At 31.8% G+C, this 15,454-nt stretch overlaps 1 protein-coding gene across 1 annotated transcript in view; it reads left to right on the plus strand.

Annotated features, from left to right (window-relative positions):
- Positions 1 to 2,245: 2,245 nt before the first annotated feature.
- LOC143245192 (uncharacterized) overlaps positions 2,246 to 15,454 on the plus strand; it is a 49,148-nt gene continuing 35,939 nt past the window's right edge. The window contains exon 1 of the mRNA XM_076491246.1: positions 2,246 to 2,859. Within this exon, the coding sequence (XP_076347361.1) occupies positions 2,562 to 2,859 (298 nt within the window). The 5' untranslated portion in view covers positions 2,246 to 2,561. The remainder of the gene's footprint in view (positions 2,860 to 15,454) is intronic.

The raw sequence follows: 15,454 nt of genomic DNA on the forward strand, positions 1-15,454 counted from the left end.
TCGTTTGTAAAAAAGTAGCCCAAGCGGTGAGAGGTTATGACTAGTTGCCTTCCCTTTAGTCTTACACTGCTAAATTAGGGACGACTATCACAAATAGCCGTAGAAGAACTTTGAGCGAAATTCAAAACAAAACAAACAAACAAACTCCTTCACGGACTGTTTCTTTTAAATTTAAACCATTTAATCTGAGTCATTTTGGTATACGATGTGCCACCTACTTGATACGACATTGTGAATAAATTATTTCGTGGAACATTAATCGTAATATTTTTTTGATAAAGAAATATATGTGTTGTTATCATATGTGCTGTGATTTTATCCTTTAGCTTTCTTTTTTCAGTAACATAACAAATATCCAACTTAGCCGATAGTTTTAAATGTTACCTTAAATAAAACGTTTTCACGGATAAAACAAGATGAACTGAACTGGACAACGAATTTTTCGAATGAACAGAATAAAAGTAAATTATCCTGAACTCTTTTAAACTTTTATTGAAGCTCATTTTGCTTTAAACATAATTTATGAATAAGATAATAAATGTTTGTTTCTGTAGAAACTAAAGCTATAAATTTGGACGTATGGATATCGTAGAGCCATTTTCTTTATTGCCACGGGAAAAGCGTTCTGCTAACACAAAACAATCACATTAAAAACTGAAGGTATCTTATTTCATATTAAAGTTTTAAAGTTGTTAAATAATCAAATCCATTGTTTAAACTGTTGTGAAAGTTCTACACGCAAAAAACAAAACAATCTCAAACATTAACTTTAACACCTGAAACAGTGCACAATTATTTCGTGCTCAAGTTTTAAGTTTAAGTTTGTTTGGAATTTCGCACAAAGCTACTCGAGGGCTATCTACGCTAGCCGTCCCTAATTTAGCAGTGTAAGACTAGAGGGAAGGCAGCTAGTCATCACCACCCACCGCCAACTCTTGGGCTACTCTTTTACCAACGAAAAGTGTGATTGACCGTCACATTATAATGCCACCACGGCTGGGAGGGCGAGCATGTTTTGGCGCGACTCGGGCGCGAACCCGCGACCCTCAGATTACGAAGTGCACGCCTTAACGCGGTAGGCCATGCCGGGCTCTTAAAAAATGTCATCATCACCCCTCGTGCTCAAAAGCAATGCGGATTTCATGACGAAATGTACAAAGTTTTATAAGGTATCGAATGAGTTTTGAGATAATTACCGCGCACTCTCGTTCGCGAGGCCTGGCGTGGCCAGGTGGTTAAGGCATTCGACTCGTAATCTGAGGGTCGAGGGTTCAAATCCCTGTCACACCTCGCCCTTTCAGCCATTGGAGCGTTATTATGTAATGGTTAACCCCACTAATCGTTGGTAAAAAAAGTAGCCCAAGACATGGCGGTGGGTGGTGATGACTAGCTGCCTTCCTTCTACTCTTACACTACTAATTTAAGGACGACTAGTGCAGATAGCCCACGTATAATTTTGCGCGAAATTCAAAAACACGTTTTAATTTATTTCATTAACGTTTTCCATTCTCCAATCTATGCGATACAATTCCGAACTTATGATAACAAGTACTTTTATTGTTTTCATAATTATATAGAAACATATCAAGCACATGTGTTGTTTGCATTATTAGATGACTGGGAATTTTTATTGTATATACTATCGTTTGGCAGGCCATTTTTAAGGAACATCTCTATCTCGTTCGCAAAATAATCTATTGTGATAAATATCCATTTCCGAAAATTTGTTTGAATAGTTGAAAACAAGAACTGAGCTCAACTGATTTTTTTTTGTTAAGATTTTGTTTTTATGACAAAGCTATCTTTCTCTATCCCTAATTGTGAACTACTGACCAACGGAAACTTACCACCTATCGTCCGTGTTAAGACATTGACTCTTACTCCTATAACGCACCCACAGCTTATAGTGCGGCAGATACTTTAAGGTATCGCAAAGATTGGAATGTGGTTTGTTCGCTTCGAAAACCAGAGCTCTCCCAAAAGGTCAAGCTCTCGCTCTTCTGTTAACACGTCAGTTAAAATGACAAGAAACATGAATCTAGTTACAGCTGTAATAATATTATAATTAATAATAATAATAACACAAAGTGTAGTTTTATTATGCTGACGTTTAATGACTGAGAATATTTCCTTAAAATTTTATGAAGTAACCAAGTGGAACGTGCCAAGTCTCCATGGTAACCGCAAGGAGAACAGACAACAGCCTGTTATTCGCTTTTCCTTATGACTGTCCTTCACGCGTGTCTAGTTGGTGACGGAGCTGGTTTCGGTTACATCGTTCGTCTCTCGTTTCTTCTGGCAGGAGATTACACAGAAGGTTGAAACCCAACGTTAATCAGGAAACTTTGGTGACAGTGTCCTAGGGTCTGATCGTGGAAACAAACAGTAATTAATGGTAAAGATTGACTGATACGTTTACACTTTCTCGGGAGCGTCATATTTGTTAAAAATCTGTCATTCTGAAGACTGAGAGAAGCAATTTGGTATATCTATTAAGGCACGCAGTTCCGCAGGAATCGTATTAGTAAAGATTAGCCATTGGTTGATCTGCGCTTGGATAAATGAAAAACATCTCGAGCAAAGGAAACGAATCTTCGCCTCAAACAAACCTGACAGCGATGACGTCACCACAGATGACCACTGTTGAATCTTTCGTAATTCCTATGTTTGCTGCCTTTCTTATCAGTTGTTTATGTAACTTCTGCTTGACGTTGATCTATGTACTTGGTGGACATTCGAAGACATGCAAGTTTAGAAGAAAGACGTCCTCTGTTGATGTAATTTTAGGGTTCATCAGTCTGACCTGTTCAGCCAGAACAATGACAAAATCACTGGTTTACGTCGCCTTGTTTTTGTCTGGTAAGTCGCTCTCAGTAACCAGTTAAGTAGCAATCTCCATTACTAAAGTACCATCCATCCAAGTGAGACTATACTAAAGAAAATACAGTCGCTGAAGTTTAAGATAGAACAACTTACGTTGGAAGTGATTTTACTTATTTACAAATTGTAGATAAACATAAAAAAGTTAAAATTCCAGTAATATATGTATACATCAAAGTTTTCTGTACACCACGTGATTTAACATCAAAAGCACGAGCGGAAGAAGCAATAGATCTCTGTGTCGGGTTGAGGACTAAGCATGCCCCCACTCCATTGTCGGGGTGTTATAATGTGATGTTCAATTCTCCTACTCGTTGGTATGAGAGTAGCTTAAGAGTTGCCTTCCCTCTAGTATTCCAGTTCTAAATTAGAGACAGATAGCTCTTGTGTAGCTTTGCGCAAAATTCAAAACCAAACAAACTATTAGTTATTGTTAGACGTACCAACAATATTACCAGTGCGATTTTTGTTCATTTTATTATTGAAAAGTCATTACTAATATAAGTACCAACTGTGATTTTTTATTCAACAATATTAGTTCTTCACTTTGGTTTTTAGTGTTATAACAACATCTGTAAGAGCCTTAAGCAAACCATTACGAAGAGAAATTTCAATAACGTAGTTCATCAGGTCTGTTGATTGAGGTTTACGTACTACGAATTCACATCATCCTATAAGCCTTCTTTCTCTCCTATAATACTTTTTTCTCTCCTATAATCCTTCTTTGTCTCCTATAAGCCTTCTTTCTCCTTTTTTGTGCCTCCCACTGGCAAAGAGGTATACCTGCAGACTTATACAGCTAGAAACCGGGTTTTGACACCCATTTGTGTAGTTTTGTATTTAATAGTAAACAACCACAAACTACAACTTCTTTTTTGTTTCTTAAATTGTAATTTTATTCCAAACCGAAGGGGGACCGCCCATGGTTATGTTCTCTGAGATAATGTTATTATAATGTAGCTTCCGATGTATACGTACAAAACTCGGATCTCGGAAACTATCGTACCGATTATCACCAGTAATAACTGGATAATATTTTTATGACTAGACAGTATTATTGTAGCAGAGCAATAAATAAAACAATTGAAATTTCCACAAAAATATGTTTCAGATTTAACCAATAAAAATTACTGACAAAAAGGAGTGAGTTTCAGATTTAATCAATAAAAATTACTGACAAAAAGGATTGAGTTTCAGATTTAACCAATAAAAATTACTGACAAAAAGGAGTGAGTTTCAGATTTAATCGATAAAAATTACTGACAAAAAGGAGTGAGTTTCAGATTTAACCAATAAAAATTACTAACAAAAAAAAGTGAGTTTCAGATTTAACCAATAAAAGTTACTAACAAAAAGGAGTGAGTTTCAGATTTAACCAATAAAAATTACTGACAAAAAGGAGTGAGTTTCAGATTTAACCAATAAAATTACTGACAAAAGGAGTGAGTTTCAGATTTAACCAATAAAATTACTGACAAAAGGAGTGAGTTTCAGATTTAACCAATAAAATTACTGACAAAAAGGAGTGAGTTTCAGATTTAACCAATAAAATTACTGACAAAAGGAGTGAGTTTCAGATTTAACCAATAAAAGTTACTAACAAAAGGAGTGAGTTTCAGATTTAACCAATAAAATTACTGACAAAAGGAGTGAGTTTCAGATTTAACCAATAAAAATTACTGACAAAAGGAGTGAGTTTCAGATTTAACCAATAAAAATTACTGACAAAAGGATTGAGTTTCAGATTTAACCAATAAAAATTACTGACAAAAAGGAGTGAGTTTCAGATTTAACCAATAAAAATTACTGACAAAAAGGAGTGAGTTTCAGATTTAACCAATAAAAATTACTGACAAAAAGGAGTGAGTTTCAGATTTAACCAATAAAAATTACTGACAAAAAGGAGTGAGTTTCAGATTTAACCAATAAAAATTACTGACAAAAAAGGAGTGAGTTTCAGATTTAACCAATAAAAATTACTGACAAAAGGAGTGAGTTTCAGATTTAACCAATAAAATTACTGACAAAAGGAGTGAGTTTCAGATTTAACCAATAAAAATTACTGACAAAAGGAGTGAGTTTCAGATTTAACCAATAAAAATTACTAACAAAAAGGAGTGAGTTTCAGATTTAACCAATAAAAATTACTGACAAAAAGGAGTGAGTTTCAGATTTAATCGATAAAAATTACTGACAAAAAGGAGTGAGTTTCAGATTTAACCAATAAAAATTACTAACAAAAAAAAGTGAGTTTCAGATTTAACCAATAAAAGTTACTAACAAAAAGGAGTGAGTTTCAGATTTAACCAATAAAAATTACTGACAAAAAGGATTGAGTTTCAAATTTAACCAATAAAAATTACTGACAAAAAGGAGTGAGTTTCAGATTTAACCAATAAAAATTACTAACAAAAAGGAGTGAATTTCAGATTTAACCAATAAAGATTACTAACAAAAAGGAGTGAGTTTCAGATTTAACCAATAAAAATTACTAACAAAAAGGAGTGAATTTCAAATACCAAACAGTCAAGAACAAAGACAATATTTGTTTTTCTTTAGCAGAAATCTTACCAGTGTTGCAACAACATAGCAAATTACTTTCCTTGATAACTATGTATCAAAAGAAATACTTGAATAAAATATATTCTGTGTTTTAATGCGTGATAACAGCTAATTTTTTAAACTGGCATTTTAACACAATCATTTATATCATGGATTGTGAACTTTATTGAATGTCAGATATGAGTATATCCTTATAGAACTCCCAGACAATTTCAGAAAAGGCATCAGGACCAATAGGAAATTTCTGCTAGCATCAGCTGTAAATATATTGTTTCTGTAGGAGAAATAAATAATGCACGACATAAAGGAGAGTGTAAGAAATGTATGTCCTGTGTAATCGTCAGACACTGGAGCTATAAGTTACCAAACTAAGGAAGTATAAATGTGAAGTGAGGAGTATCGTAAGATGTTCAGCAGCGGGTCTATATATTATCAAGTAGTAAATTGCAAAAGATGTCATGATGGTAGTGATCTTTGTTGGTAGAGCGTGCACGTAAAGGAGAATATATGAGAAACGTACGTAAGCACAAACTTTGTTGATAGGACTAAGGAATTTAATATGCAAGTCTAATCGAAGTGCATGACGCTACAAAACCTCCATTATCTTTAGTGTAGAAGCCCATACGTCTGATAGTGTATAAATAAAAGACAAATTAGTATTGCTTATCTCTAACTAATCGAATCAGTAATCTGAGCTTTAAACTTAAATCGTGTAGCAGTATGTGTATTTGTTGACGTCAGAAGGGCCTTTGATTCTGTCTGGTTGAAGGCATTACTTTAAAAAGTATCAAAATTAAACATGTCAACTAATAGCTGGATAGTTAATTTTTATCAAATAAAATCACAAGACTCAAAATGAATAAACAAGTTTGACTGTGTGGGTATTTGGGTATTGATGTTGTTAAATACCCAGGAGGGTCAGGTACATTTGACCTCTTCCTCCCTCCCGAACGATTATAGCGTCTGTCTTTAGGGTTTTTTTTGTTTTGTTTTTTTAAAGCTTTGGGCCAGAGTAAAAGTATAACATCATACTCAGGTCCATTTCAGGGCTCAGTCCATGCATGGACGAACAAACAGTTTTTTTTTTCTTCATTTAATTTTTTTCCATATATATATTTTTTTGTATTTTCATATATATATATATTTTGTATTTTTCTCCTTTTTCTCGATTGAGAGAATGCTACTACTACTTGTAGTAACACCAACACACACACAGAAAAGAAAGTAGTAATAATTATTATTATTCAATACTTGAATAATAATTAAAAAAAAAAGATTAAAAAAGAAAATAATAATAATTAAAAAAGAAAATAATAATTATAAAAATAAAAAGAAACAAGGACTAAGTGTCTAGTGCATAGTGGCCAGCTTGTGTTACATTTCTTAAATATATGTTAAAAGGGGAGAGGTATTTAGGACCATTTACATCATGTACGTGATATCTGTCGAGATCACACATTAAGTCATTTTTATGCCAATTCTTATTGAAATATTTTAGGGAATTATGCAAGAGTCTTTCAGCTATTGTATCTATGTTTGCATACTTGTGCATGAATGTGGTTGAGGTGCTACGTGGTACTTTATATGCTGAAGTTAGTACAGAATTTTGTATACGTTGAAGTTTCTGTACATGTGTGGGTGCTATGTTAATCCAGGCAGGTGATGCATATTCTATTGTTGGTCTAATGTACGTTTTGTGAATAAACAAACAACAAAGTTTGTTTGCTTTTGAATTTCGCGCAAAGCTATACGAGGGCTATCTGCGCTAGCCGTTTCTAATTTATCAGTGTAAGACTAGAGGGAAGGCAGCTAGTCATCACCACTCACCGCCAATTCTTAGGCTACTTTTTACCAACGAATAGTGCGATTAATAATGTCCCTACGGCTGAAAGGGCGAGCATTTTGGTACAACGGGATTCGAACCCGCTACCCTCGGATTATGAGTCGAACGCCTTAACCAACCTAGCCATGCCCGGCCGAACAACAAGGTAATCCAACCCCTTCAAACGACAACCAGGCGTTCGTCAAGGCTCGGTGATTAACATTTAATGGTATATTCTATTTGTAAATGGTATACCTTTCTCCCAGTTACTCACAATCCAGTAGCCTAATGGCGTAGCTCTCTGGAGGGCATTATATAACCCTCTAAAGTGCAGATTGTAAAGTTTAGACTACTTTAAATGTCGTAACTTCAAGGAGTAACAAGTGACATGTCGCTTTAACCCCCCCAAAAAAAGAAAAACTCAAACCTTACTTGAAGATGATGGTATGATCCTATGTAAGAAGTGAGACACACTATTTAAGAAATTAAAGATACAACAGAAGTTAGCTTTAAGAACAGCTTACGGGTTACCTGTATGTTTAGACCACTAATCAATCTCAACATACTTAATGAAATACCACCCAGTAAAGACAGAATAATAAAGACAGCTAAAGATTACAAAATAGCAGTAAATCACAACCCATTAACTAAAGAATTCTCATATCTGTCTAGTAGTCTAAAAACATGTGGCACCAACTTGTCTCCCTTATGTCTGGTCAAAACTCTGTAATGTAGTCATGTGCACCAATCCACAGTTTGGGTACTTTACCGATAGATTATTCGGTATTCGGGTTGTAAAAGTGTATTTTTGTCGGGTGCGATACTCCCATTCTCCTCCCGCAAAAACAAACTAAGGGTATTTAGATCCCCACCCACGTTTTTGCTTATCTCCCAGAAATAAGTAAACAAGAGACCCAAGTTTTTTCCTAAAGTTTGTCGATTGTGAAATGCTTTTTGTTTTTGTTTGAATGAACATATTATTACGGCATTTAAGTAACATTTATTCTATTGAATCTAGTGAACAATATTAGCTATTCAAGTTATTTTTAGATCTGGACACCCGGATTTGGAATACTTTTGAGTTTATGATCAAATGGTTTAGAATCGAAATACCTACCAAGCTACAAGACAGCTGCTTATCTCTGCTTCTGTTATGTAATTATAAGGCTTATGGTATTTATCGCTTAGACTGGCGAGTCAAGGTCTGTTCTTAGATATTTTGTAGGATACGATATCAAATAAATATTTTAAATCTTTCTTTATCAGTCCTGTAGAAATTTTCATTAAGAAAATTATAATAATATTTGAACCGAATAAGAAAATTACGTTGTTGGTTTCTTACAGTATAGCGAAACAATAAAATGTATACGTTTTGTCTACTGCGGGCGTTTGAAGGCCAGATTTTAGTTTCCTAAGTCCCAAAACCTACTGCTGAATCTTCGGGTGGTAAGAAAATAATTATAAAAAAAATTTTACTGGTCTTACCGTACATATACGTTGTTGCTTATTTATTTGAAGTTAATCACAAAGCTGCATAATGGGCTATCGGTGCTCTGCCAACCATGGGTATCGAAGCTCGGCTTCTAGTGTTGTAAGTACTCAGACAGAATGTTACTTAAATGTAAAAAAAATGTATTCTTGAAATATAGCAACGTTGTGGAGATGTAGGATATTGTTATAAATTGTTGTTGTAATTTGACTGTAAAAATGCTTACCATCTAATTATTATTAGCGATTTCTTTCCCTTTTGTATATAATTTGTACTGTAGAAGTCTTTAGTAAAAAGAAACAAAACCTGTAATATAAATATTAAATAGGTGGTTTACTATATGACATCGAAATATAAATTATATAATATATCATAACACTACTGCACACCTAAATTAATTTAGGTTATTAAAGGTTGAGTTAGAAAGGACTTGGAAACTTATAAATATTAGTGACAAATTTTGTTTCTTGCTCCAAATACCTTGATAACTGATATATTGTTTGATAACTTTGATGTGTTGTTTGATAACTTTGATATATTGTTTGATAACTTTGATGTGTTGTTTGATAACTTTGATGTGTTGTTTGATAACTTTGATATATTGTTTGATAACTTTGATGTGTTGTTTGATAACTTTGATATATTGTTTGATAACTTTGATATATTGTTTGATAACTTTGATATATTGTTTGATAACTTTGATGTGTTGTTTGATAACTTTGATATATTGTTTGATAACTTTGATGTGTTGTTTGATAACTTTGATATATTGTTTGATAACTTTGATGTGTTGTTTGATAACTTTGATATATTGTTTGATAACTTTGATATATTGTTTGATAACTTTGATATATTGTTTGATAACTTTGATGTGTTGTTTGATAACTTTGATATATTGTTTGATAACTTTGATATATTGTTTGATAACTTTGATATATTGTTTGATAACTTTGATATATTGTTTGATAACTTTGATGTTTGATAACTTTGTTTGATAACTTTGATATATTGTTTGATAACTTTGATATATTGTTTGATAACTTTGATGTGTTGTTTGATAACTTTGATATATTGTTTGATAACTTTGATATATTGTTTGATAACTTTGATGTGTTGTTTGATAACTTTGATATATTGTTTGATAACTTTGATATATTGTTTGATAACTTTGATGTGTTGTTTGATAACTTTGATATATTGTTTGATAACTTTGATGTATTGTTTGATAACTTTGATATATTGTTTGATAACTTTGATGTGTTGTTTGATAACTTTGATATATTGTTTGATAACTTTGATATATTGTTTGATAACTTTGATGTGTTGTTTGATAACTTTGATATATTGTTTGATAACTTTGATGTGTTGTTTGATAACTTTGATATATTGTTTGATAACTTTGATGTGTTGTTTGATAACTTTGATGTGTTGTTTGATAACTTTGATATATTGTTTGATAACTTTGATATATTGTTTGATAACTTTGATATATTGTTTGATAACTTTGATGTGTTGTTTGATAACTTTGATATATTGTTTGATAACTTTGATGTGTTGTTTGATAACTTTGATATATTGTTTGATAACTTTGATGTGTTGTTTGATAACTTTGATATATTGTTTGATAACTTTGATATATTGTTTGATAACTTTGATATATTGTTTGATAACTTTGATGTGTTGTTTGATAACTTTGATATATTGTTTGATAACTTTGATGTGTTGTTTGATAACTTTGATATATTGTTTGATAACTTTGATATATTGTTTGATAACTTTGATATATTGTTTGATAACTTTGATGTGTTGTTTGATAACTTTGATATATTGTTTGATAACTTTGATGTGTTGTTTGATAACTTTGATGTGTTGTTTGATAACTTTGATATATTGTTTGATAACTTTGATGTGTTGTTTGATAACTTTGATGTGTTGTTTGATAACTTTGATATATTGTTTGATAACTTTGATGTGTTGTTTGATAACTTTGATATATTGTTTGATAACTTTGATATATTGTTTGATAACTTTGATGTGTTGTTTGATAACTTTGATATATTGTTTGATAACTTTGATATATTGGTTGATAACTTTGATGTGTTGTTTGATAACTTTGATATATTGTTTGATAACTTTGATGTGTTGTTTGATAACTTTGATATATTGTTTGATAACTTTGATATATTGTTTGATAACTTTGATGTGTTGTTTGATAACTTTGATATATTGTTTGATAACTTTGATGTGTTGTTTGATAACTTTGATATATTGTTTGATAACTTTGATGTGTTGTTTGATAACTTTGATATATTGTTTGATAACTTTGATATATTGTTTGATAACTTTGATATATTGTTTGATAACTTTGATGTGTTGTTTGATAACTTTGATATATTGTTTGATAACTTTGATGTGTTGTTTGATAACTTTGATGTGTTGTTTGATAACTTTGATATATTGTTTGATAACTTTGATGTGTTGTTTGATAACTTTGATGTGTTGTTTGATAACTTTGATATATTGTTTGATAACTTTGATGTGTTGTTTGATAACTTTGATATATTGTTTGATAACTTTGATATATTGTTTGATAACTTTGATGTGTTGTTTGATAACTTTGATATATTGTTTGATAACTTTGATATATTGTTTGATAACTTTGATGTGTTGTTTGATAACTTTGATATATTGTTTGATAACTTTGATGTGTTGTTTGATAACTTTGATATATTGTTTGATAACTTTGATATATTGTTTGATAACTTTGATGTGTTGTTTGATAACTTTGATATATTGTTTGATAACTTTGATATATTGGTTGATAACTTTGATGTGTTGTTTGATAACTTTGATATATTGTTTGATAACTTTGATGTGTTGTTTGATAACTTTGATATATTGTTTGATAACTTTGATATATTGTTTGATAACTTTGATGTGTTGTTTGATAACTTTGATATATTGTTTGATAACTTTGATATATTGGTTGATAACTTTGATGTGTTGTTTGATAACTTTGATATATTGTTTGATAACTTTGATGTGTTGTTTGATAACTTTGATATATTGTTTGATAACTTTGATGTGTTGTTTGATAACTTTGATATATTGTTTGATAACTTTGATATATTGGTTGATAACTTTGATGTGTTGTTTGATAACTTTGATATATTGTTTGATAACTTTGATGTGTTGTTTGATAACTTTGATATATTGTTTGATAACTTTGATATATTGGTTGATAACTTTGATGTGTTGTTTGATAACTTTGATATATTGTTTGATAACTTTGATGTGTTGTTTGATAACTTTGATATATTGTTTGATAACTTTGATATATTGTTTGATAACTTTGCTGTGTTGTTTGATAACTTTGATATATTGTTTGATAACTTTGATATATTGGTTGATAACTTTGATGTGTTGTTTGATAACTTTGATATATTGTTTGATAACTTTGATGTGTTGTTTGATAACTTTGATGTGTTGTTTGATAACTTTGATATATTGTTTGATAACTTTGATGTGTTGTTTGATAACTTTGATATCTTGTTTGATAACTTTGATGTGTTGTTTGATAACTTTGATATATTGTTTGAAGTTTTAATTCTGAATTAAGTTATTGCTATAGCCGAGTTATTTCTCTACAAGAACTGTTGCTTTACTTACCCGAAATAACCGAAACGTTATTACTCTGCCAATTTCGCGAATGAGACAGTCGCAAAATATAACAACTGAACTATCCAAGAACGATTTTACACGATAATTAAACCTTTATCATTGGTCCTGTGTGACTGGAAAGTTCACATGTTAGAAATAATTTGAAAACTTTCTCGGGTTTCCTTTATAGGTAATTAAAAGTGATGATATTTTATTTCATCAATGAACCGATTTATAAAAAAAATCTAAATTTATTTTAAGCGCCGTACTTAAAACAATTAACTATTTCTTTAGTCTGAAGTGTGTGGAAAATTAAGTTAAAATACGCACAGCCCATTTTGTGAACTCCAAGGACAACAAAACTTTTATACGCATATTGTATCTTACTTTTAATAATGTACTAGCGTTATTTAGCTTAATAATAATAGAAAATCTTACTCTAATTATTTTCGCGCAAGTTTTAATAACGTACTATCAGTAACCTTATTCAATTTAAAACAATATCAAATCAGTGTTTATTTAAATATACTCTCTGGTGATTCAGTGGTAAATGTTTGTATTTAAGTGCAAAGTTATAGAATGGGGTACCTGTGCTATGCCTGCTACAAGTATCAAAATTTGGTTTATAGCCGTATGAACTACCGGGTTTATGACTTAGATCCAGACTGATAATGCATAATTGTTTTTTTGTTTGACCGGACAGTTCATCACTGGTAAATACGCTTCTAAATGTCTTTGCGAGACTATCAAATAAATTTATATTATGTTCACATTTATATTATGTTCGGATATCAGTTATGATGTTTTTAGACTGATCACTTTCTAGCATTGACTTAAATCTGCATATGTTAGAACATTTATAGTGTTAGGTAAAGTATTACCATACGTATTTCAATACGTAAATTTCCCTGTTTCACCAAGTGCGAATCTCGAACAGACAGATCTGGTGTAAGATCAGAGTGTATATCCTCACGAGTATTCCTCGTATACTATATCAGTTCCTTGATCTTAAAATTGTTTTCCTGCTCAACTAAATAATGTTTTGTAGATTCGTGCATGCAGCTTAGTATAAAAATCTAGTTGTAAAGGTTTGGTTTGTTTTGAATTTCGCACAAAGCTACTCGAGGGCTATCTGTGTTAGCCGTCCCTAATTTAGCAGTGGAAGACTAGAGGGAAGACAGCTAGTCATCACCACCCACCGTCAACTCTTGGGCTGCTCGTTTACCAACGAATAGTGGGATTGACCGTCACATTATAACGCCTTCAAGGCTGAAAGAGCGAGCATGTTTGGTGCGACGGGGATCCCAACCCGCGACCCTCGGATTACGAGTCGAGTGCCCTAAGTACCTGGCCATGCAGGCCAGTTGTAAAGGTTGAAAATGAATTTGTTTTCCACCCAGTTTAATTGCCACCAAGTTGAAACTGCAATGTTTGAATTGCAATGATTTTTTGTTCAAAGATCCATTTAATGCACCATTAGCAACACCTTTACAATAAGACGTAAAAATATTTACACGTTACAAATTTTAAATGACATTTAGTTCCTTGACACAAGGGTGGTTTATTTATCTACAGATTTCTGCGTCTGCAAAAGAAAGAAATAAGTAGATCATTTTATATAGAAATTAATCAATATAAACGATATGTAAACAACTAACAATAGTCAAAACATCAGAGACTTTAATAATCCAACACCATAATTACCGTCTGTATGCTGACATGCTTTTCGTTTTTATTTATATATATTCTTGTTGTTCATCGATACTGGAATCATATCTTACATAAGTATAAGTTGACAAAATGGAACTGTAAAAATACCTGTTTCATTTATGTCAGAAATATATTCAAAATTACACTTATTTCAGTTGAGTTGTCCATGGTTTTTATTTGTATAGTTTAATAACAAGTACAAGAACTCTGGATATTTATCTCTGTTTTAGTTCGATCTTTCTTAATGTTGTGTCCAATTATTGAAATACTTCCTTTTTTCTCCGGATATTATTTTCCAAAGTGATTCTCATAACATGTTTTTATGCTTTGAAAATGGCGGAGAAGTTTTCTTTAGAATACAAAGCTTTATTTTACGTCTTTTTATCGTAATTATTATTCCATTAAACATTTTTCAGCTTCTCCTAAACAGGATTATGTAATTACAATTCTCATACTTCAGTGGGAGCTATTCAAGAAGCCGGATAAAAAGAATGGAGTGAATAGCTTCATTTCTAGAATAAACGACTGGAGGCCAGCTTCGTGAAACCAAACGCACCTAAACTTCATAAGACTGTGCGTCGCGTTTGCAGTGATTTATAACGCGTGCGCACGCGTGTTTATTTGTTATAGCAAAACCAAACAACACTATTTGCTGTGTGGTTTATAACTTTCATTGCAATACAACTTTAGGCACGTAAAGGGGAAACCTGAATATATGTCAACGTTGTTTAAATACAGTTCCATGTAATTTGCACTAATGTTAAAACTTACAAACATAGCGACAAATCCCGATTCTCTATTTTCATCATTTCGCTATATACCGTCCTTTTCAGGTTCATTTTCAGCTAATCAGCTAATATACTATCGTCTGTGTAAATAGTTCCTGTTATAATATCAAAAATAAATCAACACTAAGTTACCTATTGAAATATTTACTTATTTTTACCTGTGACGCATTCAAACTTCAAAGTCTCAAATGTATCTGTTCCAGTCTCGGTCTTACCTAATAACGTAAACTGATTTTGTCCAATGTTATGTCACCATGACAACCGTCGAAACTAACCAGAGGCGTTTCTAATCAGAGCAATAGGCGATGTTGACCAAAATATAATATCGTGCGCTTAATATCTCCTAAATGGAAGGAGCACAAACAAAGTAACTGTCGGAGTTTCAATAATGTTTTAGTCGGTAACTAACAGTTAGATATAAACAAAAGTTTTGTTTGTTTGTTTTGAATTTCGCGTAAAGCTATTTTAGGGCTATCTGCGCTAGCAGTCCCTCATTTTGCAGTGTAAGACTAGAGGAAAGGCAGCTACTTGTCACAACTCTCC

This window comes from Tachypleus tridentatus, chromosome 2 (assembly GCF_004210375.1).
Source record: "Tachypleus tridentatus isolate NWPU-2018 chromosome 2, ASM421037v1, whole genome shotgun sequence".
Taxonomy (NCBI): Eukaryota; Metazoa; Arthropoda; class Merostomata; order Xiphosura; family Limulidae; genus Tachypleus; species Tachypleus tridentatus.